This window comes from Prionailurus viverrinus, chromosome B3 (assembly GCF_022837055.1).
Source record: "Prionailurus viverrinus isolate Anna chromosome B3, UM_Priviv_1.0, whole genome shotgun sequence".
In the NCBI taxonomy this organism is placed as follows: domain Eukaryota; kingdom Metazoa; phylum Chordata; class Mammalia; order Carnivora; family Felidae; genus Prionailurus; species Prionailurus viverrinus.
The window spans coordinates 34,835,184-34,860,997 of record NC_062566.1 but is presented as its reverse complement, the minus strand read 5'-3'; the positions used below and the strand labels follow the sequence as shown (position 1 = coordinate 34,860,997).

The 25,814-nt window shown below is 36.0% G+C and overlaps 1 protein-coding gene across 12 annotated transcripts in view; it reads right to left on the bottom strand.

The window, feature by feature from the left end:
- DENND4A (DENN domain containing 4A) overlaps window positions 1-25,814 on the bottom strand; it is a 131,943-nt gene that overhangs the window by 71,419 nt on the left and 34,710 nt on the right. For 9 of the 12 annotated variants that reach the window (XM_047863233.1, XM_047863236.1, XM_047863240.1 and 6 more), the window contains exons 3-9: window positions 23,917-24,249; window positions 18,348-18,597; window positions 6,407-6,476; window positions 5,684-5,853; window positions 4,370-4,611; window positions 1,820-1,886; window positions 345-403 (exon numbers count right to left, since the gene is read on the bottom strand). In XM_047863233.1, the coding sequence (XP_047719189.1) occupies window positions 345-403; window positions 1,820-1,886; window positions 4,370-4,611; window positions 5,684-5,853; window positions 6,407-6,476; window positions 18,348-18,597; window positions 23,917-24,227 (1,169 nt within the window). In that variant the 5' untranslated portion in view covers window positions 24,228-24,249. Of the gene's footprint in view, window positions 1-344; window positions 404-1,819; window positions 1,887-4,369; window positions 4,612-5,683; window positions 5,854-6,406; window positions 6,477-18,347; window positions 18,598-23,916; window positions 24,250-25,814 lie in introns of those variants that run through there. The other 3 variants (XM_047863238.1, XM_047863243.1, XM_047863245.1) reach the window with 3 other exon arrangements.

Genomic DNA, 25,814 nt, shown 5'->3' with positions numbered 1-25,814 from the left:
TTATGAGTACCATTTTATTAGGGGGTTAAATTTAAAATTAATTACGTTTGAATGTTCTTCAGAGGGTATTTAAAGTTAAAAACCATTGTTTTCATAATCTATATACACATATACTTATTTATGCAATAATAAGTACTTGATAATAAATGGATACACAAAATACCAAACTATTGTAAAGGTTTTTCTTTTTTCTTTAAGTAAAAGGAATTTAGATAACAAACAATTAAATGAGAAGTCTTTCCATCAACATTTGCAATTTTTCCTAGGAAAGAGAAAATATTTGAATGTCACTTTAGCTCGCACTAGATTTAGAGAAACATAAATAGAAAGGAAATTCTACTTGCCTTAGTGGAAGAGGTGAAGAAACAGGTTGACTGAGAATCAGATTATCATGTGGTGATAACTGGAAGAAGATTTACAATAAAGTGTTTGAAATATAAAGATGAGCTTTAAAACACCACTTTCTGGTAAAAAAAAAAAAACTTTTTTGGCTAATGCTGACATCCATCAAGTTTCAACATAACCATTAACCTGTATAGGAACTGTTTATATCACTTAATAAGATCTTGAAAAGTACATCCTAACCACTGACCTAACTACTAACTTCCCCTACTCTGAATTCTCTTTTCTCCTGTTCCTCAATGTTCCCCTAATGTCATTTTAACAAAATTTTATTGGGAGACTAAATTATTCATTTAGTACCACAGAGTCAGGGCTAGTAAACCTATATGGTCTCCAGGGCAAATCCACAGGCCATCTGTGTTTATAAATAAAGTTTTATTGGAACACTAGCCATGATCATTCGTTTAGGAATTATCTATAGCTGCTTTTGTGCAATAAGAGCTGAGTAGTTTTGACAGAGACAGGATGGCCTATAAAGACTAAAATATGTACTGTTAGGTCCTCAAAAGAAAAATTTACCAACATATATATGTGTGTGTGTGTGTGTATATCCTGGCACTAAATATCAAGAAGAGAGGGAGGATATGTGGATATACAGACTGATTATAAAGATTACAAAAATGACTTTTTTTCTAGACATTTTATCTGTATCAATATAATAATGCAATTATTTTTATCTACATTTTCAAATTTATGCACATTTCCACAAATTTGTAAATACCTATTTGCCAAATACTTCTAATTTTGAATGACACCGCACTCCCATTAAGGGTTGTGATAAATACAGTAAGGCACATATAGTGATAACACATAAAAATATTTTCTTTATATAAATCACTTTGTAAATGGTGACTAAATAAGCAGATATCTTACAAATCAAGACTATAAACAAGAAATGTAAACAAAAGAGAAAAGATAGTCAATTGGGAAAAGAGATAGGGAAAAAAATTATTCATTTTGAACTTCCCCATCACAAAGATATGAACACTTCTCCCTGCATAATATATGAAAGCACACCACTTTTTCTTCTATTTATTCTAAAAAAAAAAAGAAAAAAATATGTACACACACACACACACACACACACACACACACACACACACACACCCCTTTGGGAATAAATGCCAAAGACACAAACTTTCAATTACCTATAACAAATTTAGGGAAAGAAGTCCCTTTTGGTGTGTTCAAAATGTCTACTGTTGTCTACTTTAACTCTTCAACCTTTTACCTAAGGGGAAACATTAGATGTCTGTCTGGGAGACAATTAATAAAACAATAAGGGCCCAAATTCCAACATGAACTACCATCTGGTTCTCATTTGATCTTTTCCTCCATTTAAAATTGTTATTCTTATGGTACGTTTTGACAGGGCTAATAATCATTTAATAAGGCACTTACATCAAGAAAATCTTACCTGAACTAAAATCCGCGGCCTCTGAGGAGATGGAAAAGGAACTTTATGCATAAAATGAGAAATATGCCTTAAAAACAAACAGACAAAAACCCAATTGATTCCAAAGTGAACACCATATACTATAAAGGTCAGCATGTCACCACAAGTCCAAGTTGAGTCAAATGCTCTGTGTACTTATAATTTCGAAATCCCTGGTGCTACAAAAACAAGTGAACAAACTCCAAAAATCATTTGTCCCATTAAAGTTGCTTCTACCTAACTCCAGTGGCTTTTCATATGAATAGTTCCTCAGGTTCAACAATGTTTGTGTTATCCACATCTCAAAAGCTAGTTTAACTTTTACCTCTTCCTCAGTAGATAATATACAACATATTATGTGGACAGTGATCAAAGAACTTAATGATTGTTTTGTTGTTGTCACAGAATGCCATTTTTCCTTGAAATAACAATTGATAAAGTTATCCAATGTTAGGTATTCAGCAAATTTTTTCTATATAAAAATGAATAAGGTGAGCCTATTGCTTCAAGAAAAATAACTCATAAGAGCTCCTGGCTGGCTCAGACAGTGAAGCGTTATGACTCTGAATCTTGGGGTTGTGAATTCAAGACTCACATTTGGTGCAGAGATTGCTTAAAAATGAAATCTTTAGGGAAGCCTAGGTGGCTCAGTCAGTTAAGCATGTGACTTCAGCTTAGGTCATGATCTCACAGTTTGTGAGCTTGAGCCCTGCATTGGGCTCTGTGCTGACAGCTCAGAGCCTGGAGCCTGCTTCAGATTCTGTGTCTCCCTCTCTCTCTGTCCCTCCCTTGCTTTCACTCTGTCTCTCTAAGAAATAAAATGAAAACATTAAAAAAATTTTTTAAAAATGAAATCTTTAAAAAAAAGAAAAAGAACTCATAGTATTATTGCCAGTAATTCAATTCAATTCTAATTCAATAAATAAAATTTTAAGTGAAAATCTAATTTTGCCACCATGTACTTGATAACTTCTTGATACTGAAAAAATTTTTCTGATGAAATTGGTGGTTCTATTAACAAATGAAATGTATCTATGTTAAACACCATGAACTGGTATTTCCAAATGACCAACGTATGATGCTACAAAACCATGCATGTGTAAAAGTTCCACTTAGAGTGAGAAAAATCAATAGATTTTAATGTAACAGAAAAAGTCCATTACTAAGGCTTTAGATTACACACTGTAAATAACCTATAACAAACTTCACTTGTCAAATTTGGGGCAGTGTCAAAGCAGAAATTCCACACAATTTTCTGAAAAGGCTATTCGAATACTCTCCCTTTTCCTACCTACATACCTGTGTGAGGCCAGGTTTTTTTCATATACTTTTACCCAAACAACATATTGCAACAGATTGAATGCAGAGGCATCCATGAGAACCTAGCTGTGTTCAATTAAGCCAGACATTAGAGATTTGCAAAAATGTAAAAAATGACCCTTCTCACTAATTTTTTAAAAAGAGTTATTTAAAAAAAATACTTGTTAACATGTAATTATTTTAAAATGTAAATATTTTCTCTACTTTAATTTCTATTGTAGCAATTATTGGCAGATATAACACATAAAAAAAGTTCTTCAGGGGTGCTCATTTTTTAAGAGTATAAAAGGGTCCTGACACCAAAAAAAAAAATTTGCTAACTACTAGAGCAAAATACTGAGATGAGAGTGAAAAAGAGTAATATTGTACACTGAATGTTCTTATGATAATTCTATCACTTCCCAACAATCACTGAACAACTTCTTAACAATACGAAAGAGGTGGGGCACATGGTTGGCTCAGTCAGTTAAGCGTCTGAGTTCAGTTCAGGTCATGATCTCATGGTTTGTGAGTTTGAGCCCTGCATAGGGCTCTCTGCTGTCAGGGCAGAGCCTGCTTCAGATCCTTAGTCTCCATCTCTCTGCCCCTCTCCTGCTCTTTCTCTCTCTCCCTCCCTCTCAAAAATAAACATTTAAAAAAAAATACAAAAGAGTTTAAGTGACAGATGGTATAGAATAATCAAATAGGCATGAAGATATTTGGATTTCATTTGCAACAGATCTTATTGCATAAAACATTATTCACTTTTAGTGATTTTAAGGTAAATCACTGAATTTTTACAAAGAATAAAGAATGCATTTATCTAATTTTTTCTTTAAATTCATGATGTCTAAAAGTAGTAGGGAATATTTTTAAAAGTTCATGATAAACCCAAATAATTTGGAAAGTAAGAATTCCAAAACCAGCAAAAACAAACAAACAAAAAACAAACAAACAAAACAAAACAAAACAAACCAGTTAGGATCTCCAAACTTCACAAGAGCATCAAAAAATGAAATATTCATTTCATTCTGTTACAGATATATTTAAAATAATGTGGCTGTAAAAGTATAATAGAGAAATATTACCTAATTGAAATAACCAAATTCTTTTTTTCAAATAACTCTTGAGAAATCTAGTTTCCATATAAAATTTACTGAATTACCAGTTCAAATATACCACACATAATGGAATTATCTGCTAAATTTTGAACCAAGAAGGATTCTGACTTACTTCTCAATTGGAAGGACATGAGGTCCAGAGATAGAATAACGATACAGAAAAGTCAGAAACTTCCTGAATGCGTCAAAAAAAGGCCAGTGAGAAAGAAGACAGATGCATTTATTAGTGTGAATTGTTTTGGAACTATCAGATTTCCCATCTGCTGATGATGCTAAACCCAAGAGAAGTCTCTGTTTTTCTGTGAGATTTTCCTCAGAGTATGGTTCATAAAACTGAATAGCAGCACCATAGACCTGGAAAACAAGAAATATATTTAATAAATACACCTTATATCATTTATTCAAATCATATCATTAAATATTTAATGGAGGAGCCATTACGAGCTAGGCCATTAAAAGCCTTTTAGATGCCCATGAGCCAGGCAAGGTGCCAGGTAGCAGGAACACAGTGGTGAACAAACATCTCTCTTGGTTTCTCGGAGTATGTTTAAAAAAATAAAAAATAAAAAAACAGAAAACACTACACAGTGCTACTCTCACATCTCATTATTGAAAAAAAGATGTTTCAATTAAATCGAGTTTGTTTTCTGAAGAGTGAAAGCAATTGAATCAATATTCTCTATAACAAAATGACTGAAAATTATTATTTAGTAGACAATGGGACAGAATTTTAGACAAGGAAATATATATTCCAACTTCAGGCAATTCACTAAATTTCTCTGGACCTCAATTTCCCAATCTATAAAATGAGGATGTTAGACTAAATGATTTCCAAGGTCTTTTCCAACTATCATACTCTATGATTCTGAATAGCTTTGCATATATAATAATGTCTTTTGTATTACTCTCAAAGCATCTGGTTGACACAAAATGAAGCAATGAAAGATCATCATTTGATGATGAAAAAAAAAAATCTTTTACCATATTCACAAAAAAGCACTGGGGTGTATGGGACAGAATGAAATTTCTCTTTTCCTTTATCTCTGAATATAGTTATTTTAACCAAGTGGAAGAGGTAGGTGTAATAGATTCAATTTAACCAGTTTTTTTTTTCCTACTGTTCCTTACATTATATAAAACTTAAGACCTGAAAATGTACAAGAGGGGCACTTGGGTGGCTCAGTCGGTTAAGCGTACGACTCTTGGTTTTGGCTCAGGTCACGATCTCTCAGTTTTCTGAGTATGAGCCCCGCATCAGGCTCTGTGCTGGCAGTATGGAGCCTGCTTGGGATTTTCTCTCTCTCTCTCTCCCTCTGCCTCTTCCCTACCCATGCTGTCTCTGTCTCTCTCAAAATAAATAAACTTAAAAAAAAAAAAAAAGAAAACGTACAAGAAATTTGTCGACAGTTGTTAAAACACACAGTACCTTTTCAGCTGAGGCTCCAGTTAACACAAATGTAGAAAAAACAGGGAGAGGGTATTTGCTATTTGGTGGCCAACATTCAATAGTTGCACCCATTGGTAAACAAAATAGGGGAACAGATTCTGGGAGTGAGAAAGACTCATAATCTTCTTGAGGATATCTACAAATTAGACCTATAAAAACAATAATAAATATGAGGTCATCATCTCTTGAATTCAGGTACTCAAAATCTGAATGATGCTAAAATGTTTTATAACTACTTAACATTATATTACATACATGTTCATCAAATAGCTCTGAATGCTTCAGTAGAATACATCCAGATTTTTATCTTCAAACATTATAACTACTCATAATAACTAATTAATATTTATCAAGCTTCATCCATGAAGGCTAAGTAAGACAAACAAGAAAAGATTATCCTAAAGAAACATACACAGGTACAAACACAATCCTAAAACTTTAGTTTGTGGTCATACTACCTTGAAGCAAGTGAAAAACTCGTTTTTTGAAATTTTCAACACGGTTACCCATCTTCTTTTAAAATCAATCTTCCATTGAGTATCCAATAAATTTAAGGATGAGACAAAACAGAAGAAGAAAAAAACCCATGGGTTGTGGTGCCAGTCCTGACACTAATACATTATAAGATTTCTTTTTCCTTAAATTTTACTAGCCTTCATAATACATGTATATATTAAGTATTCCATGAAAAATTATACTTACCAGCTTTGTAAGATATAGTGTTAGTCTTTGCCACTGATTTTTTATAACATAAGTACACTGCTGATCCCCACTGAATCAAAAAAAAAAAAAAAAAAAAGGAAATATCATTTAACTTTAAAAGGTAGTAACTTAATAAAATGGACTCTTTGATATCTCCAGTACATATTATCTAAGATGTAGTAACAGATTTCTGTTAGGTATTTTCAGTTGGTTATTTTGTCATCATTTTATCAGAGTTTTTGCCCACTTTTCTTTCAGAAGTAATATTTCATGTTTTTTTCCCCACTGTAACAGCAATAACATGAGGAAAATTTGACTGTTTAAAATAATTAAGTCATGACAATTTAGATTTTATTCCAACTCCAAACTTTGGGCAGAACTGATTAAGAAATATCTAGGGGCGCCTGGGTGGTTTAGTCGGTTGAGCGTCCGACTTCGGCTCAGGTCATGATCTCACAGTCTGTGAGTTCGAGCCCCGGGTCGGGCTCTGTGCTGACAGCTGAGCACAGATTCTATGTCTCCCTCTCTCTCTGACCCTCCCCCGTTCATGCTCTGTTTCTGTCTCAAAAATAAATAAACATTAAAAAAAAAAAAAAAGAAATATCTACCCATGGGTATACCTTCCTTTAGATTCCACAGCCTCTTTCTATAGCTCTTTATACCAAAACTTAAGAGTTATAATTTCCTATATCTGTTTCCGTGTTTCCCATTCTCTCCTGAATCCATTCCCAATCAGGTTTTAATCGCACCATTCCTTAAAAGAACAATTTAACAACTTTAATGATGCCAAATTTAACAGTTGATTCCTATACTACATCTTCTCCAACCTCTCAGCAGATCTGGACAGCACTAATGACTCCCAAAACATGTTCTCGCCTTTTGAGGCATCACATTCTCCTGGTGCCTTCCCACCAAGCCTCTGGCTACTCCTCAGTCTCCTCCTCCCTTTTTCCCTGATCATTAAATGTGATCTCTTCTTTCCTTTTCTTTCTGTGAATGATCTCATACATTTAGTCCCATCATTTTGTAGAACAGCTACTCCCAAAGGAGTCTCAAATTTCTAGTCCCAGCTGCAACAGAGATGGGGAAGACTGTGGATAAAGCAGACTTGGGGGTTGGGGGTGAAGAAAAGGAGTTCAGTTTTAGACATAAGTTTGAAACATCTATTAGACATCCAAGTGAAGTGTCAAATAGAGCTCAAGTGAGGTCTGAAATGAAGATGTGACTTGGGAGATTTGCTACTTGACATTAGATGATGACAGATACATGCACACAGACACTCCCTTACCTCCTCTGGGCTCAACTCCAAACAACACTTCATCAGAGAGCCCTTCCTTCATCACCTTATATGCAATAACAATCTTCCCTCTACCCTGTCCCGTCTTCCCTATCATCCCATCTTGCTTTCTTCTTCCTCCACAGCACTTACTACCACTTGGCATATTGTATATTGTCTTACTTATCAGTGCAAAGCCCAAAACGGGGCTCAATCCTATGACCCTGGGATTATGATCTGAGTCAAAATTGAGTTGAGCCGAATGAGGTTTAATCCTACCGAGCCACCCAGGGACCCCAGGATTTTATTTTTAAGTAATCTCTACACCCAACTTGGGGTTCAAACTCACCACCCTTAGATCAAGAGTCACATGCTCTACTGACTGAGCCAGCCAGGCACTCTATAAGTTAAACATTTAAAGCATTTCCAGAACAATGGTTCCTCTTTTTGCTGAACCTTGTGTGTGAAAAACTTCAGCAAACCCTCTTTTAGTTTTGATATCTGTGGTTCTTTTCCTCCAGAGTCCCATAACTTTTACTGTATCTCCAAGTCCTTGTTTTTTATTTTTGAATATTCCTTTTGTTTTCTGCCATATTCAAGTGGTCATATAGTTCCCTTCTTAACATCACAAAGGTTATCATTGAGGGTTTTTTGTTATCTTGAAAAACTGGTTTATTGGGAATTGGAGTTGGGACTTATCAATAGAAAGTCTTATTTATACATTTGTACACATCTCAGAAACTAAAAGCCTAGTTCGTCTACATTCATAATATCCACTTGACTTTTATACATCCATTCTTTTGATGCAAAAATACTAAACCGTTTATAAAAACAAAATGCCAACACGGTAATGAGGATAATTTAATGTCGTGAGCACAATTTAACATACCGGTCTGCTGGAGACACATGAAAAATATTTAGGAAAGCAAGAAAAATTTTTAGATGAAGAGTCAACATATTGCATCATTGTTCATAATAGATCCTCCCCGCAAAAGGGAAACAATCCAAGTGTCTATCAGTAGGTGAATGATTAAAATAAACTGTGGTTCATTTATTAATGAAATACTTTCCACTGGTTCAGATGAAGAAATAAAATCTGTATCAACTTTACTAATTTTCAAAAACATATTAATGAGTTAAAAAAAGCAAATCACAGAAGAATATATTCAGTATATTACCGTTTATGTTAAATTTAAAAGTACACAAAGTAATAATATATATTTATAGATGTATAGTAGAAAGTAATAATATATATTTATAGATGTATAGTAGAAAGTTTTTAAATACATGTGAATGAAATGCACTAGCTTCAGGCTAGTTGTTAACTCTGGAGGACAGAAAAGGATGGAAGATGAGGCTTTGGCTAAACCTGTGAAATTTTTTTTTTTTTTTTTTTTTACAAATTAAAACATTTGAAGCAAATATGTTAAATTGTATACAATTTGTTAAATATAGGGGATGAGCACAGGGTGTTATAGTAGTCTCTTTTTAAAATTCCTTTTTAATGGCTATTTATTTTTGAAAGAGAGATAGAGCACGTCAGGTGGTGGGGGGTGCGGTGGGCAGAGAATCCCAAGCAGGCTCTGTGCTAACAGCAGCAAGCCCGACGCAGGGCTCGAACTCATAAACCGTAAGATCATGACCTGGGCTGAAGTCAGACACTAAACTGACTGAGGCACCCAGGCACCCTATTATAGTAGTCTCTTAATTACTAGAAACATATCTTAAAGTTGGGGCACCTGGGTGGCTCAGGTGGTTGGGTGACTGACTCTTGATTTCAGCTCAGGTCATGATCTCACAGTTCGTGAGACTGAGCATGGCATCAGGCTCTGTGCTGACAGCATGGAACCTGCTTAGCCTCCCTCTGCCCCTCCCCTCTGCTTGTACTTGCTCTCTCTATATAAAAAATAAAGATAGTAATAATAAAATCAAATAAATGTTTAACTTATAAATTCAGTACCCATTTGTGGTACACACTTTCAGATGTCTTTTTTTTTTTTTTTTTTTTTTTTAGGAAATAGGTACATGATTTAATTACTTGCTTAGTTACTAACTCTACTTTTCTAAACAATCCTGATAAATCTTTTTTTTTTAAATGAACATTCTTTTTTTTTTTTTAAATGTTTATTTATTTTTGAGAGAGAGAGAGTGAGCAGGGGAGGAGCAGAGAGAGAGAAGGACACAGGATTTGAAACAGGCTCTGTGCTGACAGCCTGATATGGGGCTTGAACTCACGAACTATGAGATCATGATCCGAGCTGAAGTTGGACACTCAACTGACTGAACCATCCAGGCTCCCCTCAAATATGAACATTCTTAAATGGTTGTGAAACAAAAGCCATTTGGATATAATATTTAAAAAAATACTCTCGATGAGTCAAAAACTGAGGAGATGGTCACAAATTTGCCAGAAATTAGCTGTGTGAATCAAAGCATCCAGACTAGCAGTTTTCAACCACTTGAGCACTTTAAGATCTTTTCTGGCTCTAAAATATGCTTCCATTGTAAGTCAGTCAAAGTCTAAATCATTTAAGTCTTACAGTCCAAAACTTAAAAACAAATAGTTCTTGAAAAGTCTTTCCACAAGCTTAATGGGAGGGTGGGGAAGATTCTTTTTGAGGCCAAAGCTATAAGTCTGGTACAAAATATCAGGTAGGAATTTGAGGAAAGATTCACCACACATCTCATGTCCATTACCTTGGTCTTTTGGTTTTTTCCCTGGTTTAGAAACCTGATAGATGACTTTCGTTCAAGCTACCTAACCTTCAAAAACAAGAGTCAGCTACATAACTATTGCTGGGTATTATCAACACATCAATAATTTAATCCCTACCACTTCCTAATTCTTTACATATACATTAGACAGATATGAACGTAAGTCTTCTATATTGGATGTTTATTTAAAATTTTCTGAGTTAGAAGTCACTGTACATCTGCTTCAAAGAACAAAATTTGCTTTTACCACCTTATAGTCAATGGAAACAAAGGTTGGTAACAAAAATAAGTCACAACCCACTACTTAAAAAAAAGACATCAACTGCTAAGATCAGGCAAGTTTCCCTATACTCAGGACTGATATGTGTATGGATAAGAAAATAAACATTTAAGGGATTTTATTCTGGTAATATTTCTTAAAAATTTTAGGAGGAGCTTAAGTACTGGGCAAAAATAAAATTTAAAAAGCTCTTCCTTGGGGTGCCTGGGTGGTTCAGTCGATTAAGCGTCTGATTCTTGATTTCAGCTCAGGTCATGATCTTGGCTCAGGTCATGATCTCACGATTCATGAGATGGAGCCCTGTGTCAGGCTCTGTGCTGAGGGTGCAGAGCCTGCTTGGGATTCTCTTGCTCTCTCTGCCTGCCTCTCTCCATCTCTCTCTCAAACATTTAAAAAATTAAATTAAATTTAAAAAGCTCTTCCTTGCTGAATGTCAATTGTATCTCAGTTGAAAAAATGAAACGAAAAGCTTTTCCCCAGACATTAAGTACACATAAAAGGGACTGATGAAGCAGAGTTAACCAAATTTATAGCTAATATTTATATAGCACTCTCTGTGTACCAGACAGTATCCTAAGTTAGTTAAAAATATTTTGGGCTCTAGGCTGATGGCTCAGAGCCTGGAGCCTGTTTCCGATTCTGTGTCTCCCTCTCTCTCTGCCCCTCCCCCGTTCAAGCTCTGTCTCTCTCTGTCCCCAAAATAAATAAACGTTGAAAAAAAAAATTTAAAAAAAAAAAAAAAAAAAAAAGGGGCGCCTGGGTGGCGCAGTCGGTTAAGCGTCCGAATTCAGCCAGGTCACGATCTCGCGGTCCGGGAGTTCGAGCCCCGCGTTGGGCTCTGGGCTGATGGCTCAGAGCCTGGAGCCTGTTTCTGATTCTGTGTCTCCCTCTCTCTCTGCCCCTCCCCCGTTCAAGCTCTGTCTCTCTCTGTCCCCAAAATAAATAAACGTTGAAAAAAAAAATTTAAAAAAAAATTAATTCATTTAATCTTCACAAAAATAAAGTACAACTTTACCCCTATATCGTGAACGAGGAAACTGAGGCACAAAGAATCAAGGAACCTGTCTAATCACATATCTGGATTTCAAATCCACTAGCTTAGGTGGAGTCCGTTTCCGTTCACATTGTGTTACATTCCTCTTCCTTCTTTTAGTAGAGAATAAATGCTCTCTGACAACATTGGGACCAATGTTTCAGGATAAGAAAACCTAGAAAATTCCTATCTCCGGGTTCAGTTTCAATGCAGTAAGTCTACCTTGAGCACCCTGATTAACTAATAAAACCTAGAAATGGTTCTGATGACATTATCAATTTACTTTGTGTCAAAACCCAACAAATCCACAAAATAAATGGAAAATTCACCAATGGCAAGTTACCTGTGAGCCTGCATAATCTTGCTAAAATTCCAAACCAAATCTGAAATGATATTAAGCAGGACATTGTATCATAAAAGCTTAAAAACCCTTCTTATGGGGTGCCTGGGTGGCTCAGTCAATTGAGCATCAGACTTTGGCTCAGGTCATGATCTCACAGTTCATGGGTTCGAGTCCTGTGCTGACATGGAACCTGCCTGGCATTTTCTCTCTCTCCCTCTTTCTCTGCCCTTTCTCTGCTCATGCTTTCTCTCTCTCCCTCAAAATAAATAAATAAGCTTTAAAAATTAAAAAAAAAACCAAACTCTTCTTGACATCACTATCAATACCACATAAGGCTTGTAAAACTGTTTGCTACCAAGATCTTTTTTTTCCATCATAATCTCTCCAACTATCACATGTTATCACCAAATCAAAATAATATGGAAGGATGGCACAAAAGGATAGGGCATTTTGTGTGTGAATGGCTGTTGACAAAAAAAAAATGGTCATCTAATTAGGGGTAACACTGCTGCAGATTATTCTTTTTCGATACAATTTGGATCATGTCAATATCTATTTTTTGAATTACCTATTTAAAAATTTTAAACAAATACTGATACTACTTAAAGTTGCAGGTTTTTCTTAAAGAAAATTTTCTTAAAGAATTGAAAGATACAGATAATACACATTTAGTGCTTTCATACATCCCATGTGTACTGGGACACAGTTGTAAATTCATTTAATCATCACAATAACTTAGATGCTATTATCATCCTCAGTTTACCATTGTGAAGTCGATGCATAGAGAGACAAAGTAACTTGCCCAAAGTCACAGAGTCAGTGTCAGAATTAGGATTCACAGCCAGACACTCTGGCTCCAGTCTGTGCTCTGAACCACTTGGCTATATTGACCTTAACCACTACAACACCAATCTATTTTACTGTCTTACTGAGGGAGTTAACAATATTTTTCAGGGTCTCAAAATCTGTACTATATCCAGTCACATATCAATACACCCCGGTTCTTCCTCTTCTAGCTTTATCTAAACCTTCAGTGTTTCTCATGTTGCTAGCTTAACAGAAAAGAGAATAAATAATAATTTAAAAAAATCAACTTCCCATAATAAAAACTTAATAAATATGTATACAATCTTAAATACTGGAGGACCTGAGTGGCTCAGTAGGTTAAGTGTCTGACTCTTGATTTTGGCTCAGGTCATGATCTCACACTGTTCATGAGATTGAGCCCCGTGTTGGGCTCTATGCTGACACTGAGGAGACTGCTTGGGATTCTCTCTTTTCTTTTCTCCCTCTCTCTCTATCCCTACCCGGCTCACACACACTCACTCTCTCTCACTCAAAATAAATAAATAAACATTTAAAAAATATCTTAAATCTTAGCAAAGTATTCATTTACATAGTTATAAAAGGACAATGTACATATCTGTTTTGGGATAATTAAGAAAATAAGTTTGAAAATTTGTGATTAAAAATCCAACTATTTACAAAGTTATATTTAAAAAACCCAACACTTTCATATTTTGTTGGTAGCATTATAATTGGTTAAGCCTTTCTGGATAAAAATCTTAAAAGTAAAGCTTTGATCTACAAGTTTCAGGACATATCATAAGGGAATAATTTAGCAATGCCATATAGTGTTTAAGAGTTTGGTTCTAGAGTTCTATAGTTTGGGTCCGAATCTTGGTTCACCTGCTTACTGAAGGTGTATGAATGACCTTGGGCAAACAACCTTTTTAACTCTCAAATTTCCTTCTCTGTAAAATGTGGGTGGGAAACACTACCCAGGGGGTTGTGAATTAACTGAATTAATGGATATGAAATACTCAGAATAGTGAATAGCACATAAGAGCTCAATAAATGTAAATTATTCTATGGAAAATTTAGTTGTGATTATGTTCATAACAGCTTTGCTTATAATATAAATAAATTGAATCTAAATGTCTTACAATAGAAGATGGAGTAAATACATTGTGGCAAAATCCATTTAATGCAGTAATATTATGCCATTCAATGCAGTTATATATTAAAATATGCTCAACCTCTACAATAACGAAAGGAATGCAAATTAAAATTAGAATGATTTCTTGCTTTATTAGTCAATAATTAAAAAGCGATTGATAACAACCATTTTTTTAAAGTAGGCTCTGGCACAAAAACAGACACATAGACCACTGGAATAGAATAGAAACCCCAGAACTAGACCCACAAACGTATGGCCAACTCATCTTTGACAAAGCAGGAAAGAACATCCAATGGAAAAAAGACAGCCTCTTTAACAAATGGTGCTGGGAGAACTGGACAGCAACATGCAGAAGGTTGAAACTAGACCACTTTCTCACACCATTCACAAAAATAAACTCAAAATGGATAAAGGACCTAAATGTGAGACAGGAAACCATCAAAACCTTAGAGGAGAAAGCAGGAAAAGACCTCTCTGACCTCAGCCATAGCAATCTCTTACTCGACACATCCCCAAAGGCAAGGGAATTAAAAGCAAAAGTGAATTACTGGGACCTTATGAAGATAAAAAGCTTCTGCACAGCAAAGGAAACAACCAACAAAACTAAAAGGCAACCAATGGAATGGGAAAAGATATTCGCAAATGACATATCGGACAAAGGGCTAGTATCCAAAATCTATAAAGAGCTCACCAAACTCCACACCCGAAAAACAAATAACCCAGTGAAGAAATGGGCAGAAAACATGAATAGACACTTCTCTAAAGAAGACATCCGGATGGCCAACAGGCACATGAAAAGATGTTCAGCGTCGCTCCTTATCAGGGAAATACAAATCAAAACCACACTCAGGTATCACCTCACGCCAGTCAGAGTGGCCAAAATGAACAAAACAGGAGACTATAGATGCTGGAGAGGATGTGGAGAAACGGGAACCCTCTTGCACTGTTGGTGGGAATGCAAATTGGTGCAGCCGCTCTGGAAAGCAGTGTGGAGGTTCCTCAGAAAATTAAAAATAGACCTACCCTATGACCCAGCAATAGCACTGCTAGGAATTTATCCAAGGGATACAGGAGTACTGATGCATAGGGCCACTTGTACCCCAATGTTCATAGCAGCACTCTCAACAATAGCCAAATTATGGAAAGAGCCTAAATGTCCATCAACTGATGAATGGATAAAGAAATTGTGGTTTATATACACAATGGAATATTACGTGGCAATGAGAAAAAATGAAATATGGCCTTTTGTAGCAACGTGGATGGAACTGGAGAGTGTGATGCTAAGTGAAATAAGCCATACAGAGAAAGACAGATACCATATGGTTTCACTCTTATGTGGATCCTGAGAAACTTAACAGGAACCCATGGGGGAGGGGAAGGAAAAAAAAAAAAAAAGAGGTTAGAGTGGGAGAGAGCCAAAGCATAAGAGACTCTTAAAAACTGAGAACAAACTGAGGGTTGATGGGGGGTGGGAGGGAGGGGAGGGTGGGTGATGGGTATTGAGGAGGGCACCTTTTGGGATGAGCACTGGGTGTTGTATGGAAACCAATTTGTCAATAAATTTCATAAAAAATAAATAAATAAATAAATAAAATCAATTAATCAACCAAAAAAAAAAAAGTAGGCTCCATGCCTAACATGGGCTTGAACTCATGACCCTGAGACCAAGAGTCACATGTTCTAACTGAGCCAGCCAAGCACCCCAAGGGAAAGGGAATTCTTTTTTTTTTTTTTTTTTTATGTTTGTTTATTTTTGTGAGAGAAAGAGACAGAGTGTGAGTGGGGGGAGGGGAGAGAGAGACACACACACAGAATCTGAAGCAGGCTTCAGGCTCTGAGCTGTCAGCACAGAGCCCAATGCGGGGCTCAAACCCATGAACCGTGAGATCATGACCTGAGCCAAAGTCAGACACTTAACTGACTAAGCCACCCAGGTACCTCAGGAAAGGGAATTCTTATTGAAAGTGCCACAACCCTTTCAGAGCAATGTCTCAACACTTTTCAAAATGTACAGCATACCCAGGGACCCATCAATTCCACTTATAATTATTTATTCTTCCAGAGACACTCCAATAAATACACAAAGAAAAAGGTACAGGCTTGATCAAAGCAGCATCACAAATAATGGGAAGAACTGGAAATAACTTGTAATCATTACTCTTTATTCTTATTTTCTGGAATAGTATATAATTATTATAAGAAATAGAGAGTTCTTTTTTTTTTTTTTTTAATTTTTTTTTTCAACGTTTATTTATTTTTGGGACAGAGAGAGACAGAGCATGAACGGGGGAGGGGCAGAGAGAGAGGGAGTCACAGAATCGGAAACAGGCTCCAGGCTCTGAGCCATCAGCCCAGAGCCCGACGCGGGGCTCGAACTCACGGACCGCGAGATCGTGACCTGGCTGAAGTCGGACGCTTAACCGACTGCGCCACCCAGGCGCCCCAAGAAATAGAGAGTTCTATTAACTCATGAAGGTAGATAGTGGAAAAAAGCTTCTGTCAGAATATATAGAAAGTTCCAATTTTTTTTTTTTAATTTTTTTTTCAACGTTTATTTATTTTTGGGACAGAGACAGAGCATGAACGGGGGAGGGGCAGAGAGAGAGGGAGACACAGAATCGGAAACAGGCTCCAGGCTCTGAGCCATCAGCCCAGAGCCTGACGCGGGGCTTGAACTCACGGACCGCGAGATCGTGACCTGGCTGAAGTCGGACGCTTAACCGACTGCGCCACCCAGGCGCCCCAGAAAGTTCCAATTTTTGAAAAACAAAGGATGAATTCATTCACATTATGTATATTGCACACATATCTGAAAGGACAAAAGGCCTGAAAGGACACAAGCCAAATCAGTAATTGGTAATCCTGGAAAGGGATTACAAAAGATGAAAGTAAGAACAAGAACTTTCACTTCATAGGCCTACAATTTGCTCCCCCTCTCAATGTTTTGGGGGGCGGCACACATTTCTTTTTAAAATTTAAAACAGCAATAAAAGAACAAAGACAATTACAGATCATGCATAGCCTTAAGGCTACTGAAAGGACTTTGACTAAGAGTGAGATGGGAAGCCATTAAGGGTTGTAAGCAGAGGAGTGAATAGGATCCAATTTATGTTTTACAAGGATCGCTCTTGCTGCTACATGATGAATAGGCTGTAGGAAGAAGTAGAAGCCTTGATCAGTTAGAGCAGGGATCTGGCACACAATGGCATGCATTTGACCCAAGGCCTGTTTTTGTACACCTGAGCTAAGACTAGTTTTTAATTTTTAGGGGTTTAAAAAAAAGAATATGTGACAGAGACTGTATATGACCCACAAAACTTATTATTTAGCCCTTTATATGAAAATTTGCCTGTCTCCTAAATTAGAATACTATTGCAACCATCCTGTTAAAAGGGGATTATGGCTTGGACCAGAGTTGTAGCAATGGAGAGGCTGAGTATTGGTCAAGTTCAAGATATGTTCCGAAATTGGAGTCAACAGAATTTACAGAAGAATTGGATGAAAAGTAGAAGAGAAAGGTTAAGGATTACTTCAAGGTTTTTAGCCTGAGTAACTAGAAGAGTACAATTTTCACTGCATCATATAGAGATTAGGGCAAAGGGAAGGAGTTAGCAAAGGCAGAAGTGGAATGATGGGTAAGGTAGGAGGAAAGAGCTACAGAGTACTCAGGAAGAGAATCCATCTTATCTTCCTGCCACTGTTTCAAGAAAGAAGTGATCAGCTATGTCAAAACCTACTGAAAAATTACAAATTAAAACCACTGAATTCAAAAGCAAGAGCAATATTGGTGGAATGGTAGAGGCAAAAGCCTAAGCTAGAGAGAGTCAAAGTGAGGAAGGAAGAATATAGCCACGTCTTTTGAGATGTTTTACTCTAAAGGAGAACAATGAAATGAGGCAATAGACAGAGGCAAACATACAAGTCAAGAAGTTTTGTAAAGATGGTAAATATTGCAGTAGGCTTTGCATGCTGGAGTAAATAATGCAATAGAGAAAGACCAATGATTCCTAAAAAGTAGAAACATTGCTGAAGCCATGTCCTCAAATACGTAAGTATGTGGGATCTAGCACACAACTGAAGGGGTTAACCTTGGCTAGTGTATTACTTTTCCAGTAAGGGGAAAAATATTCTTTAAATTGGAAGAAAAAACAAAGCAAATTGCTTTTTGCACAGTTCCTTTTGAAAGTACAACTATCTTCCCAAAAAGGAAAGATCCACTATCTTTAAAAACATATTTTTTAATTCAGTTATTATGCTCTGCTGTTTTTCAAAGATTTTAAATCGTGTTCTTTTCATAAGTGGCTAATTTTACCAGTACAAAACAAGTCACTTACCATACTGTTATTGAGATTCTTGTCGACTTTGCAAAATGTGTGTGGTGGGCTTTCTCCTTTACTGGGTACGATAATACATATGTCTGTGACAGCCAACGTATTCTGAGTCATGTTTTCAGAGGCTCTTCGGTAAGTGATATAAATTTTTTGTGATGAGGTACTGCCACTAATATTTGCAGGGCGTCCATACGGAGTACTCTGAATAATTTCACACCCTTGTTTCAATCTTTCTTTCCAGTCGTATAAAACCCTAAAACAAAAATACATAAATAACTACACAAATGCAAAACATCTTCAAATAGGATAGGTAACATTTTCAGGTATCATCAACTGATCCTTAAACGTAGCAGATATTCCAATCTTACAGCAAGTCTGAATTGAACCATCCCATGTAAAACTAAAGGGTAACGGTTTCCCTGCCCAAAATTAAAATAATGTAAGGAAAAGTCAGATTACCTCTTAGGTTTGTTGGCATAAACCACAGAAAGGCAAGGATTAAGTGCAGACGCACCTGCTGTGGCACTCCATTTAACAGATGTGTTTATTTTTGTCTCTAAAACCAAGCATCTTTTTTAGAAAAAGCAACTTGGTTTTAGCCAAAGTTGTAATTTTACAAAAGGCTCCTTGCCAGACAGTATAGAGCCTGCTTACACACTTTTACTTCCAACGCTTCCCTCAGGTTTAAGAGACGGTTTTAGGTTTTCAAAAGGGAAAATAACCTCAAATCCACCTTTAATCGAAAGGATGGGTGAAAGACATAGGCTTTTTTTTCTTCTTCTTTTTCTTTATTGTGGTAAAATGGTAGGATTTTATTAAAGGGCAGGCCAGGCATGTGTTCCTTATGTCTTCTAAAAAGTACTTGGGGATACAAGGAAAATGTCATACCGGAGTAACATCAGTCTATTCCCTCAGAGAATTCACTGATTTGTACTTGGCATGAGCCAATGAAAATTTAAAGCTCTACTATACTGAGTGTGTTTCCGCATTTGCTATAACAACTGTTGTAACAGGCAATATCCTCAACATCAGTCAGTATTTCCTTTTATAAAATCCCATAATTCAAATAAAAATAAGTGCCAAAAACTGGTCAAATTATTTCACTGTAATATAATTTTTAATTTCCCTTTATGTCATGACCATCTGCAAACTTAAAGAAATTTTTCTCTGAACATTCTATTTTGAAAATTTGGAGTTAGATTTGATAGTTAGAATTATAGCAACTATGTTTACCCTAACGTTAGCTTAAATGCTTATTCTTCCCTCTCTCCCTTTTGATCTTGCTTTTCTGTTTTGTTTTCTTTAATCTTTAAAAAAAAAAAAAGGTACTATAACAGAGAGAAATTAAACACACTTCAATTCAAATTTCTACTACTGGCTACTAGCTGTATTCTCTTGGGCAGATATTTAACCTCTCTGAGCCTTGTACTAATCAGAGAGGCTACAACATTGAAAAATCTAACTCACATGGGCACCTGGGGGGCTCAGTGGGTTAAGCATCTATCTTTAGCACAGATCATGATCTCACTGCTTGTGGGTTCAAGCCCCACATGGGGCTCTGTGCTGACAGCTCAGAGCCTGGAGCCTGCTTCAGATACCATGTCTCCCTCTCTCTCTGCCCCTCTCCTAATCTCTCTCTCTCTCTCTCTCTCTCTCGCAAAAATAAATAAACATTAAAAATAATCTAACTCATAGGATCTTGACAGAACTGGAAAACAGCTGCTCAACTGAAAATAAGAAATCTAAATATAACACAAACACCACCAACAAACTACCATCACCTCAAATTTTTTAAAGATATGGAATATATATTTGATAACTATTTTCTTTAATCAGGTATTGTGTTGTTAAATCCAGTACTTGCATTACTACTTTTGATTTTTAAATTGTTAGGAACTTTTCTTGTCTAACTAAACTAAGCTTTTCAAAGGCTGCTAAAAAATGATGCTCTCTCCTCCCCAATGACAACAAGTTAGGATAGTTGTAAGGGTGGTTAATTTGGGGTGTCTGGGTGGCTCAGTGGGTTAAGTGTTTGACTCTTGGTTTCAGATCAGGTCATGATCTCATGGTTCATGAGACTGAGTCCCAAGTTGGGCTCTGCTCTGGGTATGGAGCCTGATTGGGATTCTCTCTCCCTCTCTCTCTGCCCCTCCCCCCTTCTCAAAATAAATTTTTAAAAATTTAAAAAAAAAAAAGGATGGTTAATTTACATTCCAGTTTAAGTTCTTCACTATTGGAGAATCCTTCATGTGCTTGGAAAAGTCCTCATCTCTAAACTAGGAAACTTCAACACCTTAACGAGAATCTGCAACATTCCCTTCATTTTATCCACAAGTTAGAATTGTGATGATGATCAGTGATCATAGGAGCAAATTACCTAATCTTTTGAAAAGAAGATCTAACAGCTGGCTTACTTTCCCAAGCCATTTACTAAATATATAAGCTTTAGAAGAAGCAATATAGTAGCTGTTCTGAAACCAACTTAAAATTACTGTAATTCATTCATGAATTAATAGAACCAAAATTATTTTTTTTTTTAGGTAGGCTTCATGCCCAGCATGGAGTCCAACATGGAGCTTGAACCATGACCCCGAGATCATGACCTGAGCTGAGATCAAGAGTCAGCCACTTAACTCACTGAGCTACTCAGGCGCCCAAAAATTGATTTTTAGTATAACTTTTTGATATCAAACATTAAGTGACAGAATTTTTAAGTGGAAGAAATTTCAGGAGCTCTTCCAATTCCAATTCATTCTATCTCCCCTTAGGCATTAGTAAATATGACTATCCACTTTCAGACTTAATATAATAGTAGGAGATGAAACTTTTATAGCCCCTACTGGTAACATCAGTAGGGATATTGATATCTTCTCTGTTTTTATTTTTTGAAGTTTATTTATTTACTTTGAGAGAGAGAGAGAGAAAGCACAGGCGGGGGAGGGGCAGAGAGAGAAAATCCCAAGTAGGCTCCCCAATGTCGGCGCAGAGCCTGATGTAGGGCTCGAACCCACAAACCATGAGATCACGACCTGGGCCGAAGTCAGATGCTTAACTGACTTAGCCACCCAGGCACCCCCTTCCCAATTTTAACTCAAATATTGTAAGTTAAACTCATGCCTTTTTTGCAACTGAGTAATGAAAACAATAAAGCTAATCTTCATTCCTTATAAACTTTTCATCTATTTTGAAGACATTATTAGAGCTACCTGTAGCTTTCCTTTGGCCTTTTTCTTTCAGTTTTTCAGTGGGCATCTTATTTTTCTACCTTTAAAGTGTTGTTCCTCTTTTGCCCCATGTGTATATGGATATATCTGTATCTATATCTTATGTAGATATCTTTACACTTATATATTCTCCTTTTGTATATATAATACATATTATATAATGTATATAATGTCAACTTCAGCAAAGATTTGGGTTCTTTTTAAAAAATGTAAACTACATATACATGTAAAAGAGAAATATATAAATGTAAATATATATGTATGTGTGTGTGTGTGTGTGTGTATATGCACACACACAAATACTCGTCTTTTAAAAAGAGCCCCAATCTTTGCAAAAATTGATGAGCTGGTCCTAAAATCCATATGGAAATTCAAGGGACCCAGAATGGCCAAAACAATCTTGAAAAAGAACAAAGCTGGTAGATTCACACTTCCAATGTAAAAACTGAATACAACGGTACAGTATTCAAAACTGCATACTGGCACAAAGACAGACATGTTGACAAATAAAATGGAATTTGCAAGTCCAGAAATAAACCCATATGTCTATGACCTATTAATTTTTGAAAATGGGGAAAGAATGATCTCCTCAATGGATGGTGCTAGGACAATTGGATATCCATAAGCAAAATATTGAGGCTGGATCCCTTCCTTGACCATATACAAAAATTAAGTCAAAACAGATCAAAGATCGAAATATAAAGGCTGAATGTATAAAACCCTTAGAAAAAAACTTAGGTGTAAATCCTCATGACTTGGGATTAGTAAAAGCTTTCTTAGAGAGGATGCCAAAACACAAGCAACCGAAGAAAAAATAGACAAATCAGACTTGATCAAAATTAAAAACTTTTCAGCTTCAAAGGATACCATAAACAAAGTGTAAAGACAACCCACAGAATGGGAGAAAATATTTGCAAATTATATATTTGATAAGTGACTTGCATTTAGAATACATAAAGGACTCTCAAAGCTCAACAAAAAGATAAGCCAGTTAAAACATGGGTACAGGATTCTAAATAGACATTTCTCAAAAGATTTACGGATGGCCAGTAAATACACGAAAAGATGCTCAACATTATTAGCCATCAAGTGAATCAAATCAAGACCACAATGAGATACCATTAGGAAAGCCACAATCAAAACAACGATACAAAATGTTGGCTAGGATGCGGACAAACTGGAACCTTCATACACTGCCAGTGGGAATGCAAAGTCATGCAGCTTTTTGGGAAGACAGTCTGGCAGTTCCTCAAAAGATTAAACAGAGTTATTAAATGACCCAGCAATTGCACTCCTAAGTATATACATAAGAGAAATGAATGAAAACATATGACCATATAAAAATTTATATATGACTATTTCCAGCAGCATTATTCATAATAACCAAAAAGTGCGAACAACCCACATGTCCATCAAACTGATGAATAAATTGTGAAAACAAACAATTTATGGTGCATCCATAAATGGAATATTAGTCAGCCATGTAAAGGAATGAAGTACTGACACATACTACAACACGAATAAACCTGGAAAACATAATGCTAAGTGAAAGAAGCCAGGCACAAAATGTATTATTTTTTTGCCTTAGAATATGATTCCATTTATATAAAATGTCCAGAGTAGGCAAATCCATAGATACAGAAAGCAGAGTAAGCATTGCCTTGAGCTGAAGGGGTTAGGCAGAATGGGACAGCAGCTAAAATGAGTACAGGGTTTCTTTCTGCCATAATAAAAATGTTCTGAAGTTTATTGTGGTGATGGTTGCACAACTTTATAAGTTATACTGAAAACTACTGGATTGTACATTTTAAATCGGTAAATTTCATGGCATATGAATTCTATCTCAATAAAGCTATTATGGGAAAAAGAAGCCCTAAGTTCAGTATCATATCCTAAGTAGAGCACTAATTTACCCCAAGATCCTTGTTTGACGCATACAGATTTAAGCATCCACCTACAATGATCATTACAACTGATGCTCAAAAGCCACCCTTTTCTAGTACTTTTAAAATGATTAAAATTTTTACGGTCAGGAAAAAACACTAGTTTTCTGGTACTTTACTGTAGAAGTTTGAAACTTTCAAAAGAAAAAAAAAAGTTTATTTAACAGAAAGCAATTCCACCAAGATGAAAGTGCTGGGAACCTGCAGGACAAAGGAACACTCAAACGGTATAAGGAACACAGAAAGACAACACAGGATTCTAATCATGTCCCTATTTTTCTAAAGCTGCCACATATCTATTAATGAATGAATTGAACGGTGAACTTCAAAATCTACAAGACATATTATTTGGATCAATAACAACAATTCTTAAAAGACAAAAACAAACAAACAAAAAAAACTTACCCCAGATCTGTAAGTGGAGGCTTATCTCTTCCTCTTCTGTAGCAAAGGTAAATCTGTGGCCCCACAAGACTTCCATTATTGAGATCAGCTGACAATCCAGTTGGAGTAACATCAATACAGATATAATCCCGTGGCACTTCCTCCCCAAGAGATTTAATAATAACTGCAACATCTGTAATAGGTTCTTTTGGTTTAGCTACTTTATGACAGGCATCATTGAAGTGAATTTCTTCTTCCAGAGGCTTTGAAACATCAGTTAATCCAGCTACAACAAAGTAGTCAGCAACACGAGGCCCCTTATCTTCAATCATCTTCCATTACAGAAGGTTACATCTAAAAAGAAAGTGAAAGACTAACATTCTCCTCTAATAAATTAAATAAATAGAAGTGGTTTGTGCGTAAATAAAAATGAAAATCTATAAAAAGAACACCACTTCCCTGATAAACACAGTACTGTTATTACACATTTCATTTTAATATGTAAAATGTGTGGCCTCTTTAAGAAATAGGAATGGATTCAGCACTATTTTCTGAATATAAGAATTTCTGAATACATGAATTTCCATTTGTAACAACGTGGAAGCTTGGATTACCTAAGTAGACAGCACAAACAACAACAAAACACATCTTGTAAATGCACACACTAACCTGTAAAAATGAAATCCCCAGGGCCTCAAAACACTGAGAAAACCAAAGACCAGAGTGCAGCATATGAGCTGATAATGGGTGGGGGAAGTTTGCTGATCTCGTCTCATCGGTAATCAGGGGGTTTGTGTTTTAAAAGGCATTACAGGGACCGAAGACAAGGCTTTGGGACCACATAAGACAGGGAATTAGAACTGAAACATCTGCATAAAGCCAAGAGCTGCAAAGGGCTATATCCCCCGTTAAAGAGTGGATTTAAAAAATCCATCTGCTGGTACAGTGAGATAATACTGGGCCTCAATCTGGGCCCAGCTTTTGGAAGGGAGGAGGTAGAAAGGCTCCTATGTGAATGTATAACAACAGGCCTACTCATATTTGGATATGAAGTTTGACCTTAAGCCATCTCCATTGTCCCAAGAAGCTCCAAACAGATATTAACAATAACTGTGTTCCCAGGCTAGTGGTACCCTGGGGGAAGCAAATACAAAACAGTTCTGGAAGGCAACACCCTCAACCCAGGTTTTCCACAGATAGACCCCAGCTGAAGATGACCTCCTATTCCAAAACTATAAAAACATACAAAGAAAAATCCACCCTGAATGAGTCTCAACAGATACAACAAACAGAGGAACTGCAAATACTACAAGTACTTAGGGCAGAGATGTTAAAAGTAATACACGCTTATAAAAAATTCAAAGAAAAAATATGCAAAGTAAAATTCCATTATGTGTTTGCAAACACTTTAATAGCAAAATCTCCTTCAGGTGTCATTTAAACCTTATTTGTTTCTTTAGGAGAATATGCCCCCCCAGAGTGTGGTCATTGCTTATATAACAGTTATAAGAAAAAAGTTTAATATATAGAGCAGATATTTTCCAACATACGTCTCATGTTAAACTTAGTTTCAATAAATGCAAAGAAAGAATTCCGTGTTCAAATACATTAGGTATATACACTTCATGCCTCTTTCATATATTTATAATAAAATATATAAAAATATTTATGTCTCAACAGTACTTTGAAAAAGGTACCTGTTAACTTTGCTTAGCCCAGGATTTCCCAAGTGTATTTGAACAACTGGTGAACTCTATTTTCCCACTTAAAAACTAGAAAAAACACCCTCAAAACATGCGTTAGAAACTGCTAAATAATTTTCCTTTGTAGACCATAAAATAACTGAGGGCAAACAATTTTTTATGGGGTAGACTTGTTTATAATATAATTATCACCATCTTCATCATAATCCCAAAACT